General features: G+C 38.8%; 2 protein-coding genes and 1 long non-coding RNA gene across 8 annotated transcripts in view; 2 read left to right on the top strand and 1 right to left on the bottom strand.

Moving 5' to 3' along the window:
- Positions 1-222: 222 nt before the first annotated feature.
- LOC120904128 (GRIP and coiled-coil domain-containing protein 1) lies at positions 223-2,955 on the bottom strand. Its single transcript, XM_040313915.1, has 2 exons — positions 2,654-2,955; positions 223-2,559 (listed from the first exon to the last, which is right to left on the bottom strand). Exons 1-2 carry the CDS (start codon positions 2,751-2,753, stop codon positions 674-676), a joined length of 1,986 nt encoding a protein of 661 aa, XP_040169849.1. The 5' UTR covers positions 2,754-2,955; the 3' UTR covers positions 223-673.
- Positions 2,956-7,320: 4,365 nt separating this feature from the next.
- Positions 7,321-7,911, top strand: LOC120904131. Its single transcript, XR_005739703.1, has 3 exons — positions 7,321-7,508; positions 7,613-7,703; positions 7,758-7,911. It is a non-coding gene; the product is annotated as an uncharacterized LOC120904131 (long non-coding RNA).
- A 408-nt stretch (positions 7,912-8,319) lies between these two features.
- The window catches only part of LOC120904127, a 36,122-nt gene continuing 21,417 nt past the window's right edge, over positions 8,320-23,024 (top strand). The window contains exons 1-6 of one of the 6 annotated variants that reach the window (XM_040313912.1): positions 8,320-8,446; positions 8,724-8,812; positions 8,950-9,426; positions 13,408-14,294; positions 14,351-14,448; positions 14,531-14,596. In XM_040313912.1, coding sequence (XP_040169846.1) covers positions 8,740-8,812; positions 8,950-9,426; positions 13,408-14,294; positions 14,351-14,448; positions 14,531-14,596 — 1,601 coding nt within the window. In that variant the 5' untranslated portion in view covers positions 8,320-8,446; positions 8,724-8,739. Of the gene's footprint in view, positions 8,447-8,481; positions 8,632-8,723; positions 8,813-8,946; positions 9,427-13,407; positions 14,295-14,350; positions 14,449-14,530; positions 14,597-23,024 lie in introns of those variants that run through there. The other 5 variants (XM_040313910.1, XM_040313911.1, XM_040313909.1 and 2 more) reach the window with 5 other exon arrangements.

Raw genomic sequence — 23,024 nt, 5'->3', positions numbered from 1 at the left:
GAAACACACTTTATGTGAAGTTGTAAGTTGAAGTTGTGTGTAAGTTGAAACACACTTTTATTTAACTTTTAGAACAAAATTTTATGCAGCTTCCCTGAAAATTTGAAGTTATTTCAATAACTAAATCAGAAGATATGATCTATTTACCATCCAGAAATGCAAGCTCCCATACAAAATGTATTACCTACCCGGGTAGAAGGTCATAGAAGTAAGGGACACAAATTGAAAAAAAATGTTAAAAGAATTATTTATTATTTTTTTGATTCTGATTTTTTTTTACTGGAAGGAAACATATTTTTCTAGGCTGTCCTAAATTTTCAAGTCAATATATGAATTCTATCAAAAGATATTAATAATTTAAAACGCAAAACATACCCGAGTAGGTGGTTAAAGAAATGAAGGTTAAGGTGAGGGCGCTGGGGATATGAAGTTTAATGGAGTGCGAGGCCGCATGGGAGCTCACAGACTGCTCGGTTTTTTTTTTTGTGGGAATAGTGGAAATAAGTTCCAAAGCAAACGCAAAAGCTACGAATGGATGCAATGATAGCAGCCAATATCTAATATTTTTATTTCTTTTTCCTGCTCATAATTACCATATCCTGGGTAAAAATAGGTCTTAAGGTTTGTTTTGGTGTATGTTTTGGGATATGGAATGATCATGATCACAGCATGATCAATAGTTGATATTATTTACGGCTTTCACTTCATTTTCATCAAACTTTAAAACTGCTGCTATTGCATTGGTCATATGTTTCTTGCATTCAGTATCCTTTGATAATAAAAAACTTAGAACTACATTTTTTAAATATTCCAAATTTGATCCTTCTAATTGTCGATTCCTTCGTAAACGTTCCATCTCTTTTTCCATTGCCGATATTTGAGTTTTGTAAGTTTCTTCAATCATTACCTTTTCTTGGGCAAGTTTGCGCAACGAGGCTTCTGACGAGTTTTTTGAAGTTCTTAGAGCACTGATCTCTACATTCATTCGTGCAATTTCTTGTGCATAGTGAATCAAATGCTGATGATCCTCAGATAGCGATTGAAGCGATGTTACCATCATAAATGATGGTTCGGAATTACTATCCGAACGATCAACTAGCAGATTGCCTATTGCATCGTTATGGAACTCTTGAGTAGCAGAAGCCGAAGAAAGTGAAAGTATTTCAAGAGAGGTTCGAAGAGTTTTAATTTCTTCCTCTTTCTCATCCATCACCGCAAGCGATCGTTCGCGCTGATTTTGTAACGAATCTTGAAGATGTGTGATTTTTCTCTCAAATGATGCTTGCAATGCAATCAACGCTTCCGTATGTTTGACGGATTCATTTTTAAGAGCTATCTGTTGATCTGTTATTTTTTGTTGTAAATCGAATTCTAGCTGAGCTGTTGATTGTTTTTGAATACCAATTTTTTGTTTTAGTTGCGAAACATTTTCTTGACATAAAAGAAGATCTTTTTTCAGTCGTTGATTTTCATCCATTGCTTGTTCGTAACGCCGTTTATACATTTTTAATTCGTTCTTTTCATCTGCATGTTGGTCTTGTGGGGCTATCTCAGCTAAAAAACTTAAATCCTCTTTCCTCTCTATAATACCTCCTGTTGAATGATTTTCTACCAATAACTGTCCTGCACCATAACCGTCCTCTATGGATTCCCGATCGTATTGAGGCGAATCATTGTTTTCTTCCACTCGCTTTGTTTTTAAGTTCGCAATTGCAGTTTTTAATTGCAAAATGTATACTTTATCCTGCTCTTTTATACGATCGTATCTGCCTACCATTTCACTAAGTTCTTTGATGCGGGATTCAAAGTTAGCCACACGCTCCTCGTGTATTTCTCTCAAACGTTTACTGTTTTCTTCTGCCAGACGGACACGTTGTTTTTCTTCTGCTACAGCAATTGCATACTGTTTCTTTAGATGGTTCATTTCATCTTGCAACTCACGCAAAGATTCTTTTAAGTTGATTGAACTATTATTAGTTCCTTTTGAATCGCAGTCTGTTGGCGCTGTCTTCTTTGGATCAACAAGTTTTTTCGAAACGGTGTGTCGGTCCGGAGCAATAACCATAAACTGAGTTTTCAAATTTCCAAGCTGTAGCTCTAATTGCTCGTTTAGATTACGCTCGTCATCTAGTAATTTCTTCAACTCCCGAATTTTCACAGATTGATCTTCAGACGGTCCCATCCTCGGTCCGTAGTCTACAGGCGTATTTGGATTGAAACTGCTCATCTCGAATTGTGATTGAGATTCGAAATCTTTAATACGTCGCGACAGTTCTTCTATAATGGAATCCTTGTTTGCCAGTTTTTGGCGAAGTTGATTTCTTTCATATTTTGACACTTCCTCGATCCGGTTGCGTTCCGCTGTGATAGTGGTGAGATTGTTCATTAGTGTTTGTAGTTGTCCTTCAACCGATCCAGAGGCTAAAACTGCCTCAGAACATTCATGAAGTCCATTAGCCAAGATAGCCTCCTTGCCATCATTAACTTTTTGAAGTGCTTTTAAGGTTTCTTCTAATGCTGCTTTTTCTTTGACAATACCTTTATACGCCACGATAATATCTAAAAAATATCAATTTTGATCGATTAAAAACTAAGCCATTGCTTTTTGGTTACAGTACATAGGGTTTACTTCGATGTTTCAGTAACAACATACCCTTGAGCCGATTTTCATAGCGATTAATGTGTTCTTTCTGAGAGCTAATGATGGATTCATATTCTTTTAATTTGTTTGATTCGTGCTTCCTCTGCTCCATGATGTAAATATTTTTCTCCGGAACTCAGAACAGCTTAACGAGATGCAGTACTTAGAAACAATATCTATTTAGGAATAATTATACAAAATTGCAACGTTTACAAGTTCAAGCAATATAGAAAGTTTGTAAAAACCTAAAATACACAAATAAAAATAAAATAGACTTCACACTTCATAGTTTCTATTGCTGATATCATCTAGGGTACATTCCTATTGTCCAACTCACAGCCAGATTTTCCATTATCTTCTTTATGACAGTACAAATAGACATAGAGCGACAACGTCGCGCACAACAACGTCTCGCGCGACAAAAAGTAGCTCAAATTGTCTCGCGCAACATTTATGCTTCATTCGAGACAATCGGACCATCCAGTTCTTTAACGAGCTAGACTTATTCCAAATTCAAAAAGATAAACATGATGGAGTAGTTTGGAGTAGTTGTTTCAGTAATTCATCACTTTAAAACGACCAAAATCTGGAATCTAGCCTCTTAGCTTTGGTCCTCTTGTACTGCACATGATTTCGTCCTTATTTTGGTCACTGATTTTGTTATGATCGATAATTGCATTATCGCATTCTGTATCGCATTTCGAGATCGCATTATCGCATTTGCATTCTGTCTTTTTTATAATAGCCAACTTTTTCAAATACAAAATTCTTAACAAACTTTTTAAAATGACCGAACATTCAATCCGGTCACTGCACGCACAACAACTAAAACCTCAATGCATGCTGCGATAAACTGACTGGGCTCAAAAGTGTATCTCGAGTTTTCGAGTACAGTCATTATCCGATATACCCTATCGTACGGGACCGAGCACAATAGCGTATCTCGAGTTTTCGCGTAAAGCGGATTTGTATGGAAAAATAGTTTACACTACCAGTTCGAGGGTTGAAAAATATCGCCACAGAGTTTTGCATTAAAGTTTTTTGTTGTAAAACAGGTATCTTTTGCACAAATTTAATGCAAAATGCAAAAAGAACATTAAGGAAACTCAAAAAGAGCATAAAATATTTCAAAGTATTAAAATATTTGTAAAAAACACATGGAGCTGTCAAATTTAGAGCAATCGCGTACTGCGAATTCGCATATATCGAGTATTGCGTACTGCGGATAATTGCTGTATAGCGGATTCCTATGGAAAAATAGTTTACACTATCGGTTCGAGGGTTAAAATATATCGCCCTAGAGTTTTGCCAAAGTCCATATAATACAGAGGTCGATGCATAGCTCGATTTTGGTCCACCATTTTGAAAGCTCATTTTTGACAGTTAGATGAAAAAGCGTTCACAAACGATTCCAAACAACCTTACACTTTTCAGGCCTAATTGTGCGTTTTGTGCTCAAAACTTAGTTTAAATATACATTTCTTTCTCATGAACGTGGCATGGAGTAGTTTTTTTTCAGTAATTCATCACTTAAAAATGACCACAATCAGAAATCTGGCCTCTTAGCTTTGACCCTCTTGAGCTGCACAAGATTTCGTCGTAATTTCGGGCACTGATCTTGTTGTAATTCATATTATCACAATAATTCTATCCTTTCTTGATATTCATGAACTTTTCAAAGTACAATATTATAAACAAACGATATTGTTGAAAACGGTGTGGATTTTTTTAGATAACACTTATTGTGCTGATTTTATTGTGGTGTAATCAAAAAATTAGTCCACTGTTCCTGGTTTCCGTTTCAACTAAAAAGGGCGAGGGCAGGCGCATCCTGCCCTTTTATCGCCAAACTTATCGTTTTCCCTATCTTTCCTCTCGCTCGCTTGACTTCCCTTTCACTCTTTCTTCATCTATCCATTTCTTCTCTCGCGCTGTGACCTGGCAGATTGTTGGGCACTCACGAGTTTCCAACAGATATAAAAATGGCCGAAAATGCTTTCAGACCACTGAATGCACAACAAAAAACCTCAACCCTACCCGAAAATTTCCGTTAAATGCCTTCTAATCGCCTTGTAATCGCCGGCGAATTGAAGGCGATCAGCAGTGAATTTAGCAGTAATTAAATGCCTTTGAAATATGTCATTGAAAAATTTCGCTTTACAGGGTTTTCAATGATATTATTGACATGTTCAGCGAGTTGTTGATTCGTTCGGGCATATAATTGACACTTTCAGCGAGATACAGGGTTTTCAATGATATTATTGACATGTTCAGCGAGTTGTTGATTCGTTCGGGCATATAATTGACACTTTCAGCGAGATATTGAATTGTTCGTAAGCAGGCGTTGACAAGTTCAGCAATTCTGTAGTGTTGTCATTTGTTTTGTTTACACACTGTGCCGCAGGGTTCAATTTTTCATTCTGAAAAGTCCTAAAAGTAGCTAATAATCATTCCCCAAGCTGTTTAATTCATGAATTAGTTAAAACAAACATATTTTTACGAAACCCGTTTGTTTACCTTCTGATGAGAATGATCCAAGCTGCAGTCCAAGGGGTACGAAAGTGACAGCTCTATAGTATCGCCGAACTTGTCAACAGCTGCTTCCGAACAATTCAATATCTCGCTGAAAGTGTCAATTATATGCCCGAACGAATCAACAACTCGCTGAACACGTCAATAATATCATTGAAAACCCTGTAAATTTGAAATTCGAAATTGCAACTGTCAAAAGAAAACCTTACAAGCGTCTTCAGCACTGCGCTGTTGTAGTGTTCCCAGATATGTGCGTGAGATTCGATAGCACGATTTACGTGTTATGTTCTCTTGCGTTAAGCTCTGAGCTATTTCACTTTATTAAATATGGTCTGCGTTATTCGGTTGTTAAAGACCAACTCGTTGAAAGGTATTAATATATCAAACTTATTTCGATAACTCTAGTAAAAGGAGAAATGAGATACATATTTCTCCCATCCTGATTATAAAGGGTAAACATAGTCATTACAGGGTTTTCAATGATATTATTGACATGTTCAGCGAGTTGTTGATTCGTTCGGGCATATAATTGACACTTTCAGCGAGATATTGAATTGTTCGGAAGCAGGCGTTGACAAGTTCGGCGATACTATAGAGCTGTCACTTTCGTACCCCTTGGACTGCAGCTTGGATCATTCTCATCAGAAGGTAAACAAACGGTTTTCGTAAAAATATGTTTGTTTTAACTAATTCATGAATTAAACAGCTTGGGGAATGATTATTAGCTACTTTTAGGACTTTTCAGAATGAAAAATTGAACCCTGCGGCACAGTGTGTAAACAAAACAAATGACAGCAATACAGAATCGCTGAACATGTCAACGCCTGCCTACGAACAATTCAATATCTCGCTGAAAGTGTCAATTATATGCCCGAACGAATCAACAACTCGCTGAATATGTCAATAATATCATTGAAAACCCTGTATTCTGTTTTTCAAAGGTGTTTTTAAAATTTCGCTTTACATAAATTTGGTTTGTTCTAATTATAGCAAGAAAATATTAATTTAAAAAGAAATAAACACAAAAAAAAAGATAATAAAAATTAGGATTTGATGAACACACGCTTTCTCGGTTTGGTACCAAAAGCGTTGTCACTACTCTAGTTGGCAGTTACGTTAGTAAGAGTGCAAAACCAGCATATAAACAAGCTAAGATGGCGGCAAGCTATCTGTTCTCGTTGAATCAAAAAGTTGAAAGATTTGGAAGAGAACTCGTTACAGCCGTGAAAGTTTCGGTTGAAATCTTTATTCGCCTTCTAAGGTGACTATCCGTAGCAATAGACGATGCGCAATCTCAGATTGCGCATATATTTATCTGTCTAACGGATCGGTTTGATATATTTATCTGTCAAAAAAAAATTATATATCTCGGACATATAATCTTGAAAATTTATGCGCAATCTTGGGCGCAATCTGAAATTGTATGGAAATGACGTTTATAGCTCAGGGTTGGCTACGCGAAATGACATATGTTTCGATAAAACGAATAGATGCGCAATCTGAGATTGCGAATCGTGTATTAATACGGTAAGAGCTACCGTGTATCTCGGGGGCCGCCTGTACATTCATTTCAATAAGGCGGCGCTTTGGCACCAGTCTAAGACGGCGCTCTACCAGCAATCGAACACGACATTTGACTCGAAAAACCCATATAACCCGCTTGGCAAAGAGTATCTCATTTTGATGCCTCTCGCTACCCCTGACCCTAGTTTTAAAGGAATCATGCGACACACTCGCACTCCACTACCCTATCCCATGGAAAAACGCTCCCACCATCGACCAAAATTTCGCTGTGTGCATGAGACACACACTCGCACTCCTCCAGCCCTCCACAGATGAACGCACACACCGTTGCGAAGATGGGAGAATTTTTGCTCTGAGCGTGAGACCCTGAAGCGCCAGAGATGACACTATGTGTAAAGACGATCATAATTCGATATGGTCAAAAAGCGTCGATTATCGTTTCATTTATCTGGTAATGATGTTTTCACTTCATTAAAATTTTCAACATTATCAACTAGGCTGATAACAATAGTTGAAATTTAAAACAGAATAAAATCAATTCATTTGAAGTAAAATAAATTCCATTATACTTTATTTTGACCATATGATCAACACTTGTACATAGTGCCATTTATTTTGTGTTCTTCACTCTCGCGTTGTGTTTTGATCGTTCGAAACTCATTGCCAGAACGAATGCAAATTTCATTTTGGAAGGATCGGTGCCGGAAGAGGCAGCGAAAATTATGAAATGATAATAGAAAAGCGGTTAAGTAAATCGTGAAAGATGTCAACGCAAGCGTAAATGCAGTTTGTTTTGTTACTTGATCTACGGGTAAGTGTATGCATAAGAAGAATCTTCCAAATGATGTTTGTGTTCCAACAATCGTACTGCTTTTAATGTTTGTTTATTCTTCTATTATTTTCTATCACACGTAGCTATTTCATCACCAAAGCTTCTGATAACAGATCAAAGTAGATGGATAGGGCATACAGAGTCGCCGTTTAATTTAAAATATCTTCGTGATCGGTAAGTTTTAAATAGTACTAGTTTTGTTCACCATTCTAATGCTCGATATATCAGGCAAACGCATCAAACAGCAAGTGTTTTTCCTTCCAACAGCACGCACCATCGGTGGTGCAGTAGCTAACGTTTTGTTCGCCCAGCGCGCACCATCAAGAATTGAAATATTCCGAATAGCTTTGTGAATAAAAAAACTGCACACTTACTGTAGGAATTTCCTGGATTTTTTTGGTCGGCCTACGCTCGCGGGAATGGTGGATCCGTTAATGAGAAGGAAAGAAAGGGTGGGAGTGAGGATTAACCAAAAACGTGGCATTGAGAATGAGGGGAGGTGCGCTCAGCGCTCACGCTGGGTCACTCACGATGCTTGAAATAAAATGTTAACAAGCATCGATTTCAAGCATGCATGTCGCGCGACATTTTGGCAAGCGGGATGTTATTATTGGTGTGAATAACTAGTAAGTTATTTGTTGGATCTTCCCCCTGCAGATAGATATTCATTTAAACTATGGATATGCTTCATTTTCAAGATGAAAAGATAGGCGTATCGCAGTGCATTATTAAATGTTTATAAGACATCGAACAGCTGACAGAGCACCTATCGAACAGAGTCGTGTTTGTTTGTCTCGTTCGATTGGTCCCAGACCGCCGCCTTATTTTGAATATGACGAGCAGGAAACTTTAAAAATCGGCTTGGGCGGGAAGCAAACAAGTGGCAAATACATTTGATTTCCGAATAATACATTTCGGTAAGCATTGTCTGTTTGATTTAAACTGCTGATTTGCGTCTATTGACATTATTCATGTAGTAAGGGGTTGTATTTTTAGCGTCATGCCTTGTGTGTGCCTAGATAAGTTAGTTGCGCAGGAAATATTTGATTTGCTCAGGTCTGCGCCGATTAGATTTTTTCGTCATTGAGTGGGAAATTATTTTGTTAGTATTAGAATATTCTATATTTGTATTTACTTTTATATCCTGGAAAAGCGTTCCGGAATTCAAGGCTAATTGAAAATGATAATTTTCAGATCATTGTGTTATCATATGGATGCGAATATAGAAGACATGGATATCTCTTTCGGTGATGTTAACATACATGGTGGATCTGATGTGATAGGTAAGTAAAAGCTGCTAAATATATTGGGATGACAGTGATATAATGATCACTGTTGATTTTGTTGTGTGGTGTATAACGTTTTATTTTTATAACTTGTTACCCTGTGTTTCCATGTGTTTTTGGGTTGTGGATAGAAGTTGATGAAGAATTGCTTGATGGTCCCGATCATAAGACCATCTATGATCAAGAGCCGGATTTGTCGGATTCTAGAAATAGTGCAACAACAGTGAATAGTAATGCATCCAATACAACGATCGTAATGGGGTTTAACAGAAGCTTCCCAGCAAATAACGCCGATACCGTATCGGAATCGATTCGATTTCCGCTGCAAGATGCTAAAGATAGCAACATTCCCAACATCATGCAAAGAGATGCTCCTTCCATTGAATCTGTTAAAGCAAACTTACTGAACACTCCGGCATATGTTGGATTCCTGTTGCCAGATAAAGAAAATTTGATAGCAGAGGCCTGTGAATCTTTGTCGAACTCTTTCCCCACTGCAATCGAAGAACAAAGTGACGAATTTCCTCTAGATGTAATAGAGTTTGCCCCGGTACAAATACCCGTCCATCACTCTTCGGCACCACAAGAAAAGTTTGTACCGGCGAATGAATGTAAGTGTGTTTTTATGTTTATTTATTTATTTATTTATTTAAATCAGGGTTATCGGGCAGTATGCCTGTTTATATTGTATGTTGTTTATATTGTGTTTTATTAGCCCCCAAGATACACAATCAGTACCTCTTACCCCCTGTTTACACATGCCAATCGCCTCCTGTCAAAATAATATGGAGTTAGGGTACAATGGGCTCGATGGGTGGGGTTTCCATCACTTGCGGGTATCCAGTACAGTCTGTTCCCGAGTTACGCGGTTTCTGCGTTCCCGACGAATCCGCGTATCTCGAATATCCGCGTAAGTCGAATTTCATGTTTTTTGACTAAAATACTTTTTATTACTCGCAGTTTTTGATTTCAATTAATACTTTTATACACTTTATCATTTATTTGATATGATTCGTGCAGAAAATTCTAATATTTCTGGCTTTTAAGCGGCTTCAATTTGTTAGCAAAAATGCAATTTATACCGAACTTGAAGCAAATTGTAGTGATTTGACATTTAATCTGTCAAATTTAGAAAACCGCGTATCTCCGAATCCGCGTATTTCGAGAACCGTGTAACTCGGGAACAGACTGTATCTCAATTTCGAAAGGTTTGAGAGGGCTAATATAAACATACGGTTAAGCGGTTATCACACACGGTGATGACGCTCTATCAATCTTTATAAATAATTGTTGTTGTCTCGCCGAGTTTTCAAGTGCTAATGTTAAATTCACTGTTCTTCTAATTCTTCTTATTTCGAAATTAAGTTATAATCCTTTCTCTACTAATTACCCTAGTTGTCCTAATTCTAATAAGGCCATGCACATTCCCTACCGTTTGGCGTCAACACACGGCTTAACTTTTATGTTGGCAACTAGATACACGGGTATTTATTCAATATTTAACCGTAGAGTTGGCAACAAGATTAACATACGTAAGTTGGCAACCGACATCCCCGGGTATTCCACACGTTTTGACGCAAAAAATTAACGGTTTTCATAGGTAAACAATGCTTTCTATATTTTAATGCTGTAAGCAAGTAATCTCGACCATATATTCTCTTCTATTTCATTTATTCATTAAGTTTTTTTTCATTTTATGATAATTTTAACGGTCAAATTGAAATTTGGAATCACTTGAATTTGACTCGAAAATAAACACAATACGAAAAGAGGCAGAAGAGAAACGTCATTCTCCATACAAAATGTATGGAATATCCGGGTATGCTCGTTGCCAACTTAGGCACTGGTCTAATCTTGTTGCGCGCAACGTTGTTGGTGGCAAAATGTATGGATTTTGACAGCAAGCGCAACTTTGTTACCGGCCAAATTCAAACCAATTTGATTTTTGTCTGGCAACATTTTTTATTTACCTTGGTCATGGTAATCGGGTGTATGAAATGACACAGCAGCAGTGTGTGTTTTGTAGACATCCGCTAAATTTGGAATTTTTGCATTTATAACCGTATTAATACACGATGCGCAATCTCAGATTGCGCATATATTCGTTTTATCAAAACATATGTCATTTTGCGTAGCCAACCCTGAGCTATAAACGTCATTTCCATATAATTTCAGGTTGCGCCAAGATTGCGCATAAATTTTCAAGATTATATGTCCGAGATATAAAAATATTTTTTGACAGATAAATATATCAAACCGATCCGTTTGACAGATAAATATATGCGCAATCTGAGATTGCGCATCGTCTATTGCTACGGTAATACATTTTTTGGTGTACAGGCGGTCCCCGAGATACACGGTTAATGGGGACCGAAAACGGCCGCAAAATAGCGCGTATCTCGAATTTCCGTGTTAGTCGAATCTCGTGATATCCAGCTAAAATATCACAAATTTTCGTGTAATTTTGCAAGTAGGGGGCGGTTTTAGTCACTTTATGAATTATTTGATATGATTCTGACTGAATATAACTGTTTTAAACCTTTTGAAATAGTTTTGAACATTCGATCAAAACGGAAATTATTTGGCAATTTGCAATTGATGTGTCAAATCAGTACAATTTGCTCAAAGAATTGCCAAATTTAGAAAACCGCGTATCTCCGAATCCGCGTATAAGAGTTACCGTGTATCTCGGGGACCGCCTGTATATTTTATTTTTTCAACACTTTATTCAACAAGTGAATGATAAAAAATAAACTCTGAGCTGTTAATTGGTTAACTTTTGATGCTAAACAATGTCAAAGTGAAATGTTCCCAGCAACATTCATAGACCACCTCAGCGATATGTTTCCGAGCAACAATGTTGCGCGCAACAACATTAGACCGCTGCCTTACGTGGTAAAGTTTAAAAAATATCAAAATAAAATACTTACAGACTGTTTAAAATTACAACTTATGCACCAAAAAATCAGAAATTAAAAGTTGGTAGGCTACGGAAAATTTCAGGTCAATAAAAGCAATGAATCAAAAGTTATTTAAGTTTAAAGTTAAAAAAATACCCGGGTATCCAATTTAAAGGTTAAACTGCAATAAGGTTTTATTCATGGCTTTTATTGGCCTGAAATTTTCCGTAGCCTCCCAACTTTTAATTTCCGATTTTTTATGTATAAACTGTAATTTTTAACCAGCTGTAAGTACAGTCTGAACTCACTGGTTGAACTTCGATTTCCTGCCAACTATTGCATATGTGCTTTTTAGTTGGCACGTTTTTCCATACATACAAAAAATCTATCCTGCTAAATCTAGGATCTAGATCTAAATCCTATCTAAAAAGAAAAAAAGATTTCTCGGCATGCCATATAAACGCATGCTTTTTAATTGAACTATCAGCCAGCTATTGAGCGTGCAACTAAAAAGCATGCCAACTAAAAAGCGTTCAACTACAGTGAACCCTCTCTTATTTGACACCTCTCTCATTTGAAAAATCTCTCTTATTTGAACATTTTTTACAGTCCCTTAATTTCCAGTACATTTTTGTCCTCTGAAATCTGTATCCCTTTTATTTGTGTATGGTGTTGCCTTGGTTAGGCAGCGGTAATCGCTACTGCGGGCGTGCGGGCGTGCGTGCGGAAAAATCAAAATTGTTTGATTCTGACGCAGGCGGTTGCAAACTGTCACCCGCTGCGGGTGTCAAATTCCATACATTTTCAGAAAACGCACGCACGCCCGCATCAGCGATTACCGCTGCCTTAGGCCCGTGTCTGTGCTCCATCGCATGCGATTTTATCGCACGTGCTGTCAAACGCTTTTTCGTATAATATTGCGATTATTTGGATGATTTTAATAATATAACGATTATGAAAAATTAAGTTAAGATTGTTCCTGCCAAACACCACACATTTAGTTTGACAGATTAAATCGGATGCGGCGTCCTACGAAATCAAAAATTTTTGATTCCGTCGTACGACGAAATCGCACGTCCGACGTTATCTGTCAAATCTCATATAAAATTTTGACAGGCCTTCCGATAAAATCGCATCCGATGGAGCACAGACACGGGCCTTATTGAATGATGTATGCACAAATTGGCAATCGTGTTCGCAGTTTCCTATAGCAACAGTTAAGGCTGCATACTACATGTTCTGTCTCTTTCTTGTTTGTAAGGACCTTTCATTCATTTTCAACCTCTGTAATTTGAAAACCTCTCTTATTCGACAGTCCCATCGCCTCTCTAATAAGAGAGAGTTGACTGTATTGAATTCTGACTGTAGACACTGCGGTTGATTGGTAGCCTGGTCACTTTGATTCGGCTATCGCTTTTGATGAAGTATTGTGTTCTTCAGTATAAACAGCTAATCGAGTGTGGTTGTCATCTGTTCTGTATGCTTCCTACCTTCGCAAGAGTGACATATATTCTATGTATGAATGTATGAGCCAAGAAAAAATATGAAAAACAGCAGACGAAAAAAAAAACTTTCGCCTCGTCAAAACTGATTGTTATTTCGATGTGTTAATTACGCCCTAGACATTGTAAGGAAATAAGCTCCAAGAATAATTATAACTACCTGATGATTGGTTTCTTGTTTATATTTCAGATATCTTTTCGCCCGCTGATTTCGATTGTTTACTTTCACGAGGTTGCTCGCAATCTACGAGAACTACAGATACATCAATTATAGCATCTGCATTGTCGTCCTCGGATGCGGTACTACCAAGAAACTCAGTGTTGATCAATTTTGATCCTCTTTTGCGTCGGCAAACTATCATTAAAACCGAAAACCAACAAGTTGCAAACTCTATTACAGAAACCTCATCCGCGTGCCCAGATTTAGTTAAATTTGCACAGCATGAGCAAAGCAACGAAATTGATTATTCATTAACAGATTTCGATGCAAGCTATAAAGACTGTACCGGCGAGCACAGTGCATTCATTTCGAATGGTTTAATTTTACCGTCGTTATCACTATTAGAAAATCATCCTGGCAATGATCCCAAGGATAAGCAACATCAGGAAAATGCATTACGTTGCCTTCTTGATACATCTTTAGCCGCCAGTAGTACACAAAGCCAGGAACTCAGTGTAGATTCTCTTGAGAAAACAGTGGTCACTCAAAAAATCGAATCTGCAAATTGCTCAAAGTATTTGGATAATCTTCTATCATCTTCAAATCCCAATTCATCTTCTTTATTAGAACAGGAAAAATCCTACAGTGAAAAAGAAAAAAACAATGAACTCCTCGTGCCAGTTGTCAATGCTCATATTGATTCTGTAAATTTCTTGGAGCATAATTCGGTTTTTAACAGTTCGACGGATTCAAATGCGGACCCAAAAAATACACAGTTCGAAGAATTGATCGTCGAACAATTCCACGATAGAAACATTGACGTATCATTGTCGAAAAACAAATCAGAAAGCGAAGTGACTATAAAAAATACCATCTTTGAATTAAACAGCATTGGTAATCTTGCTACGGATGTTAATGTAAGTATTTTTATTGGCCCGGAAATTTTCTTTATTATAGTGTATGCTTGTTGTAGGTAAACGATGATTTAAGAACTTTTCGCGAACATATGCTTTTCGCGAAGACTGCGGAACTGCTCCTTGTCAAACAAAATAGAGCGGTGCAAAACATGAGGTAATTTACCCCTATTATTTTATTTATCTCATCATTTTGTGTGATATGTTTTTTTCTTCAAATTATCGTTTTAATCTTTCAGCGAAGAACGATCAGGGCCAATAGAGGAAGGATGTGTTGACGATGGGAAAATAAATAACACGGATGAGTAAGTATTGTACGATGTTTCTATTGTATTATTTTATTACTTGGTTTGTTTAAAAATGACTTTAAAAAGGGTTCGTCTATAGCTGAATGTTTTACAGAAAATGGCCAATTATGTACACAAAAGGTTTAGGACGATGAAAGTGATAATAAGGGTTTATAAAAGACCCTTACCTCACGCGTTTTTATAAACAACTAGTTAAAATGGCCCGGTTACAGGGCTACGCAACGTTTATTGGGCGGTATATAAGAACTTTACATCATTCGATCATTTCGGTTTTGGATCCTTTGTAAACAAATTTTGTTCTTTGCTTATATTATTTTCTTCTATTTAATATAATACCAATTAAATTATGGGTGGTGTACCTGTTGGAATAAATATTTTTTTTTATCCAAATTCACACTGTTTGCGATAAATTTGCTTTACGAATTTGCTTTATCGAAACCCGGGAATATCATATGCCGTACGGAAATACGGAGCAGAAATTTTGCGAACTCTTTAGGCTCTTCAGCATCTTGAACAGTCTGGGCTGTCTGCATACGCATGTTTTCCCGCACACGCAATACCCTAAATTTTCCCAACAGCATGTTGAGTCGGATGCACTGCTGCAGGACCTGGTCATTAATATCACGCGGGATGATTGGCAGTATCCTTCGGAAATTACCAAATAGTAGAAGCATCTTATTACCGAACGTTTGGCGATTACCCATAACATCCTGCAGGACGCGATCCAAGGCGCGAGCTTCTAGAGCATAGCGGCTGCTCATGGATGTCTCGTTCCATACGATCCGTGATGCCTGTTTCATCAATTCAGCCTGTGCTAACTGTACACGGATGTTATAGGAACTAGACATGGGCAAAATGAATCAGAACTGAATGATTCATTCCAATCTTTACACTGAGTGAACGAGTACCGCACCGCCAGATAAATGGAAATGATTCTTCCGCACGCTAGCGGTGCGGTATTGATTCTCCGTGCGGACGCTCTCCCTGTCGACTATGAAAGTATGCGATACATCTCCGCACGCTAGCGGTGCGGTATTGATACTTTGTGCGGACGTTCTCCGCGCCGACTATGAATGTGTGCGATACATCTCCGCACGCTAGCGGTGCGGTATTGATTCTCCGTGCGGACGCTCTCCCTATCGACTATGAAAGTGTGCGATACATCTCCGCACGCTAGCGGTGCGGTATTGATTCTTTGTGCGGACGCTCTCCGCGCCGACTATGAATGTGTGCGATACATCTCCGCACGCTAGCGGTGCGGTATTGATTCTCCGTGCGGACGCTCTCCCTATCGACTATGAAAGTGTGCGATACATCTCCGCATCGATTCTCCGTGCGGAAACTCTCCCGGAAATATACCGATCATGAAAGTGTGCAACAAACCATCGCACGCGGTGCGGAGTTCATTCTCCTACTCAGAAAATCAGCATGCTTTTTCGATCTGATAGTGTGTTGACTAGAACGAGAAAGCTTCTGTTATCCATGTCTTCTTTCCCGTTCTGCAAAATAGCGATACACTCTCGCTCTAGTAGTTTTTTTTTCACCAGTTCGAAACTGCAGGTAATTTTCCATATGTTAGAAGCAATCCATGTCGGCTTTGAATATATGAAAAAGATTCTCCTCATGGACTATAGTTAACCACAGTTTTTTTCAAACTGTACGGTTAATTGAATGAGTGTTATGAATCCGTTGTTTTGAACGGCGATAAATTTACATTTTTATAAAAAATACTTTAAACGAGTAGAACACAAAATAAATAATGATATAAGAAAATTAAGCAAATAGTGATAAATTTAAAGTTTAGTTGAGCATTAAAACAACTTTGATTTCCTTTTTCTCTGCTTGTAAATGTAACTATATAAAAAAAAATAGAGTGTACATTCTTGCAGCATAAAATCGATATTTAAAAACATACTGCACCTCGGGCGTGCGAAAGAATCACCGCACTCGTTCCGTTCATTTCACTGAGCGAACTGGAGCGCACCTGATCTTTAAAAAGAATCATTTTTCCCATGACTAATAGGAACTGTTCCAGCGTCCAGCAAGTTCGCGTGTACGCAAAAATAGTTTCGAGCAGAAACGGGTTCACAGTGCCACCAGGACCATCAAGGAAAAATATTTGTCCAGTATGTGTCTCCTCTCGGATTGATTGTTTTGTCAACCCGTAGCTGTCCACTGCTGCGGTAATTACATCTTACACCGTTTGTAGTTCGTTGATCAATCGGTTCACGTTTACTACAATAATATGTTGTCCAGCACATCGAAAGCATAAGAGTGCTTCACGTTCACCAGGGAAAATAATTCTGCAGCGGATATGGCGCATTGTAGCAGGTCTGGCTGTATCTGCTCAAAGTTGGCTAAATGCGGCATACTCGGAAACATCGTCAGCGCCTTCCGCGGCGTCTTTTCGCACAGGTACTGATTAATAAATCGTAGCGCTTTGAGGTTCTCGGCAGCTTGCTGCAGCCAATTCTATTTGGTGTCTTCGACGGTGTACTGATCCTGATTTGTCGGTGAGCAAAGTGGTTCACGTCCACGTCCTACAATAACCAAGGATTCTGGGACAATCCCTTCGACAATTTTTTTTCGCGTCGTGTATTTGCGGCCTTACACAACTTACGTATACGTATGTTTGTTTATGGCTTGTCGTTTTTCGTCCAACGCCTACATCGATGAATCGGTATGTTGGTGCAAAGTGTGCAAGAAAACCAATACGGTATAAAAATCATCCAAGCTATCTGCACCTAACATCAACTCACTAACCAACATCGTCTCACTATAGAGTGAAAAAGTAACGCTCTATAGTGAGATATTGAAAATGAGAACCTTTTTGTAAAATTTGTTATAGGATAAGTGGTAAAATTCTTAATTAGCAACACACAAAAGAGAAACAAAGTCATGTAAACATGTAAAAAAGGCATTAAATGAAAAGATACACAGAAAGTCGGACGGTCTTCATTTCAAATCAAAATTATCACGTTGCTTTCCAATATTGGACCACTTAGTTCTATCTTGGTCTCTATCTTGGTAATCTATCTTGGTTCCAATTCTAAATATCAGTTATTAGAGATCAGTTGACTATGTTCGGTGGTCATGTGCGTATTACATAACCTAGGTCAATCGCTCTACGGTTCAAATGAAGTAGCATAGTAATTTTGAAGAGTTTTGCTGTTATTCATAATTTAGAAGTCATGAAACCTGCTATAGTTATGAAACGGGGGCAGTCCCGTGGTACAGTCGTCTACTCGAACGACTCAATAACATGCCCGTCATAGGTTCAAGGCCAGAATGGACCGTCCTCCCGTAGCAAGGATTGACTATCCGGCTACGTGGTAATGAATTAAGTCTCGAAAGCCTGTATAGGCCGGCATGTCCGCGTATGACGTTACACCAAGTAGAAGAAGAAGAAGAAGAAACTTGCTATAAGTATCAAGAATGAATTAATGGTTAAAATTTACTGACCTTCTTGCCAATAAAGGCATTAATTGCCTCAATGCTATTGAGCGTTATGTGAGAACGATTGAAAGACGATGTACACAGTTCTAAGAGTGAATTAAGACTAACTACATTTATTCGATATTCAGTGCAGTTTCTGTAACCAATGGCTACTTGATTACAATTAAGATATTGCTATAAGCAATCCACCACAGAGTCCCCCTCAGTTACGCCAAGAACCGAGCACAGTGACCGGATGGTGTAACTTTTATTCTTTCATCATCATTCATCACCGATCGTTTGACATGATGTGAGTTTCTGATTGGTTCGATTTGTTTCATGGTACGGCAAAGCAGTTTGGCAAACTCTGAACGACGCATTTCCGTCAGGTATTCGTAGTGGCTGTCCATATGTCATCTCGGCAACAGAACAATCGATATCTTCCCTGATAGCAGTTCGCAAACCGAGCAGGACCAACGGCGGTTTATCGCACCAGCGTTTCGAATCGACACAGGTTAACGAAGTTGTTAACGTTCGATGATACAAGATCTGACGTAGCGGGCGACGTCTCGATTGATTGAGGGCCAAACAAACCTTCGCGCAACCATTTTTCTCTTTGCTCGAACACAGGAATGAGAAAGGCAATGGATGTTGCTAAGAACTTGTAACCGTAACTTCTCTGGCACATACGGTCTAACATGTACATTATCCGTCACATCACAATACACAGGGTGGCCACTCAACAGGAATACCGGGAATTGGCCGGGAATTTTTTTTTCCGGGAAAAACCAGGAAACAGGAAAATCCGTTCTTTGCAGATTTGTATGCCTTCTCCAGTGGCTGGTTGGTCCATAACTTCCGGTTACCCTTTTTTAAGGTTGTGTGATGACATCTGTTAATCAACAATTGATAGCAGATGAAAAACATCTTTGCCACGGGGTAAAGTCTTTACACGTTAGTGTCATGAAGCTAAACCCCCAAAAAGCAATATTTGTAAAGCCTTTTTGGTCGTTTTTTCATCAGTTGTTAGCTCATATAAAACATCCGAAAATATAAAGAATACATACAGCGTTCGGGATAATTTTGACAGTCACCTACGTAGAAAGAAAAAAAAATTATGGCAAAATTAATCATCGGGGATTTTTTTTTGTTTTAAAAATAGTAGCTTACCATGTATTTTATTCATTTTATTCAAAATATCCGCCCTCGGCTTCTATTACGGCCTCCACCCGTCTCCAGAACCGGGAACAAACCCTGGCGACAGTTTCGCGGTGTAGGGCTGCGAAAACGGACCTGATTTTCGCCAACAGCTCTGCCTTGGTGTTGCTGGAGGTTCTGTTGGTGTCCCGTTCCACCGCGCCCCACACTAAATAATCCATTGGATTAAGATCCGGGGAGCTGGGAGGCCACACATTCGGCGCGGTGAAGCCGTGCCAGGCTCCACGGGATGCTTTAGCAAATTGAGCAGCTTCTTGGCGTTCCCCAACCGACGCTCGCGGCCCTTCTCTGTCAACAACTGACCTCTTCGGCTCTTGTAAGAGAAGTTCCGGAGGTCGTCATTCAGGGTCATTTTCATCGTGGCTGGTGCCACCCCCATCTCACGTGCCAACGGCCGAATTCCGATCCCCGGATTTTCCATTACGCTGAGAATGTGGTTTTCGCTTTTTCTCCCAGCTCATTCCGGATTCCCTTCACCGTGTTCAGCGAACACTGCACGCACTGCATGATGTCGCGGTCGTCGCGTCCGGCGCGGATCATCATGATGCATGTGATCCGCTTCCACAATGTACTCTTTTTTGGCATTTTTTATGACGGGATGTTTTCGCTGCTTGTTCCGTACATTTTTAGCTGTCGAATAACGTATTGCTTGTTTTCCTATGCCAACTCGATCACGAGTTATAAACAAAAATGTAACCGTCAAAATTATCCCGAACGCCACGTATTTAAATAACTTAAGATCCATAGTAGCCAAATTAGATTCACAAACGAGCGCACGATTGTTTGATAATTTGTTTGTACAAATTTGGTAGAAATCATGCCAAAAATGGATCTCAAATGTGTTGTCACACCTCTAGATTGGATACTATATTGTTGAATAATTCACTTATAACTTATTTCCAGTTTTTATGACAAGTGTGTCCATCTTTCCCGTAATGCCCGTGTTTACTTACCATCCTCTAGATAACGATTTTTGAAAACGTATGATTTAATAATTTGGAATTGAAGTATCAAAGCATAGTGAATGCGTCTGCAGCAGAATTGTCTTTGCCTTTGATGTGCCGAATATCTTTAGCGAAACTCGAAATTCAAATATTGTTCTTCATGAGAAAGGTGATTTGAATTAGAATTCAGAGCATACGTGAGCGGACGGTGATCAGTATAAATTGTGAATTCTCTCCCTTCCACTAGATGTGGAAAATCTGCCCCGCTAATTTCATGGCTGTTAACTCGCGACCGAAGACAGAATACTTTTTCTGTTAAGGAGAAAATTTCTGCGAGAAGAACCCAAGCGGTTGCCATGCGTCGGCGACATATTGTTGTATAGTTGCTCCTGCCGCTGTATCCGAAGCATCAATCATCAGTCACATTCGTTTTGACGAGTCAGGATAGGACAATAAAGCTGCGTTTGCTAAACTTTCCTTGCATTTCACGAAAGCTTATTCTGCTTCGATCGTCCACTGATGTTTTTTTTGTATCGTTTTTTCGATTCCCAATAATGGGTGCTTGCAATGACTGTTGCAATGAGACAGCATTCCGGATGAAGCTTTGGTAACCATTCAGCAATGCCAAAAATGTGGAGATCCTTCACAGTAATCGGACGTCTGTAATCAACAACGGCTTAAACTCGATTAGCTTGAGGTTTGATATCAGATGCACTGATATGATACCCCAAAAAGTTTACTTCTGTTTGTACAAACTTGCATTTGTCCAAGTTCAGTACCAAGCCGTTTGATTTGAGACGCTCAAAGACAGTTCGCACGTGCGTTAGGTGTTCCTCCTCATTAGACGATGCAATGCATATATCATCGACAAACACCACCACAAAATCCAAATCACCGAAGACATGATGCATAAAGTGCTGAAATGTCTGACTATGACAATCCAAATTGCATCTTGGTAAATTCGAAGAGCCCGAACGGAGTGGTTATCGACCGGAACAAAATGATATGCTCTTACCAAATCTAGAGTGCTACCACAAATCGTGAATATGTTACACAGGATAACGATCTAGCAAAGTTATCCGGTTTAAACTCCTGTAATATCCGACAATGCGCCATTGAACATTCTTTTTCGGTACGCAATGAAGTGGACTTGCCCAACTGCTTTTGCAAGGGCGACAAATCCCGAGCTCCATCATGGTCTTAAATTCTTTTTTAGCGGCTTCGAGTTTGTCTGGAGGCATTCTACGTTGTTTTTTAAGCAACTGGAGGTCCAGTGGTTTGAATGTGATGGGTTACATTATGTCTTACCTCAGTTTGCATCGTCGGCGGGACGATGATCTCTCGAAATTCGACAAGCATGTCTCAAAAAGGACGATCTTTTGCTATAGTTGTTACTCCGTAAACCGAAGATTTTGTTAATCCACAAACAGTGTGTAATTTCATACCTCCATCAATAAATCTTCTGTTTCCAAGGTCTACAAGAAGACCAAAATACGCAAGGAAATCGGCACCAATAATTGCAGAAGTAACGTCAGCTTGCAATAAATTCGGCGTAGTCCGAGATCCACAGAAACAAACTTGCTCCCATACGTTCGTATTTTCGTTCCGTTTGCTGCATGGAGTAAAAACGGCGACGGTTCTCGAGTCTTCTCTATCTTGGATGCAGGTATTATCGATACATCCGATCCCGTGTCGATTAAGAATCGAATATCGGAAGATTTGTCGAAGATTTGCTGACGGCTATTGATTTTTAATCTGCCCACCTCGCCGATTTCGGATGAACGGAAATCTAGTTTGTTGACTAATGATACTGGCAAGGGCTTCGACATCGCGTAGCTCGATTTCCATACTTCCGGTAATACCAACAGATATTAGGCCCGATTATTAAACACAAATTGTAAAGACAAGTTGTCAAAATAGGCAGATTTGTATTATGACATCCGTTTGTGTTGTGTGTTGAAAAAACATAATTTGACGAAACACTAACTCATAAGCGTACTGCCAAGATATGCATTATGAAACACAAACGGAAATCCAAAATTTTCAAACTGCTTTCCGCCAGCTTTTGGTGCTGTTGCTTTCACGACAAAATATAAGTATTTTATTTCTGAAATAATATTTTTATCATTTTAAACAAAAATATGTGTACTGCCATATCCAAATGGCGATATGCTGGAGATACATTGGAGCGCCGTTTATCCGGGTACCTTTTATCCGGCTTTCCGTTTATCCGTGCTGTTGAGAAATGGCAGTTCAATACAAAAGTGACATTGCGTTATGAGGAGCATATTTGAAAAAGCGGTTATAAGAGCACATTGTCATAACAAAAACACTATAATGCATGGCAAATTTTAAATATTCTCCTTGGAAAAACATGAAGTTAGTAAAAACTGGGTTATTTTTTCAAAAAATAAGAAAAATTTCCAAAAAATAACTAGGAATTGGTGATAAAATATATCATTTGACTCATTATCCGTGTTATTTGCTTATCCGGGCGAGGTCAAGTCCCGAGAAGCCCGGATAAACGGCGCTCCACTGTATTGGTAACGTGATGCTGTTTTGGTTTAAGAAGCTGCTGTTATTTCCTTCCTCTGTTGTTCTTCGATAGTAGTCGAAAGAAGAAGGACTCACGCACCCGGTTTGCGTTCAACAGCATTGGATTCCAGCAACTTCTTCAGTGAGTGACTGTTTCAACAACCAACAGCATAGGCACATGTAATTATCACATCTAATTCTGCATACACTTTTAGGAATAACAAAGACTTGGAGGGCTTGATCTCCGCCAGAATGTCAAGGAAAATTTCCTTCGACACACGAACATTTTTCTT

Source organism: Anopheles arabiensis, chromosome 3 (genome assembly GCF_016920715.1).
Source record: "Anopheles arabiensis isolate DONGOLA chromosome 3, AaraD3, whole genome shotgun sequence".
NCBI lineage: Eukaryota > Metazoa > Arthropoda > Insecta > Diptera > Culicidae > Anopheles > Anopheles arabiensis.
Note: the sequence above shows the minus strand (reverse complement) of the source record. Positions and strands in the feature narration are given on the sequence as shown.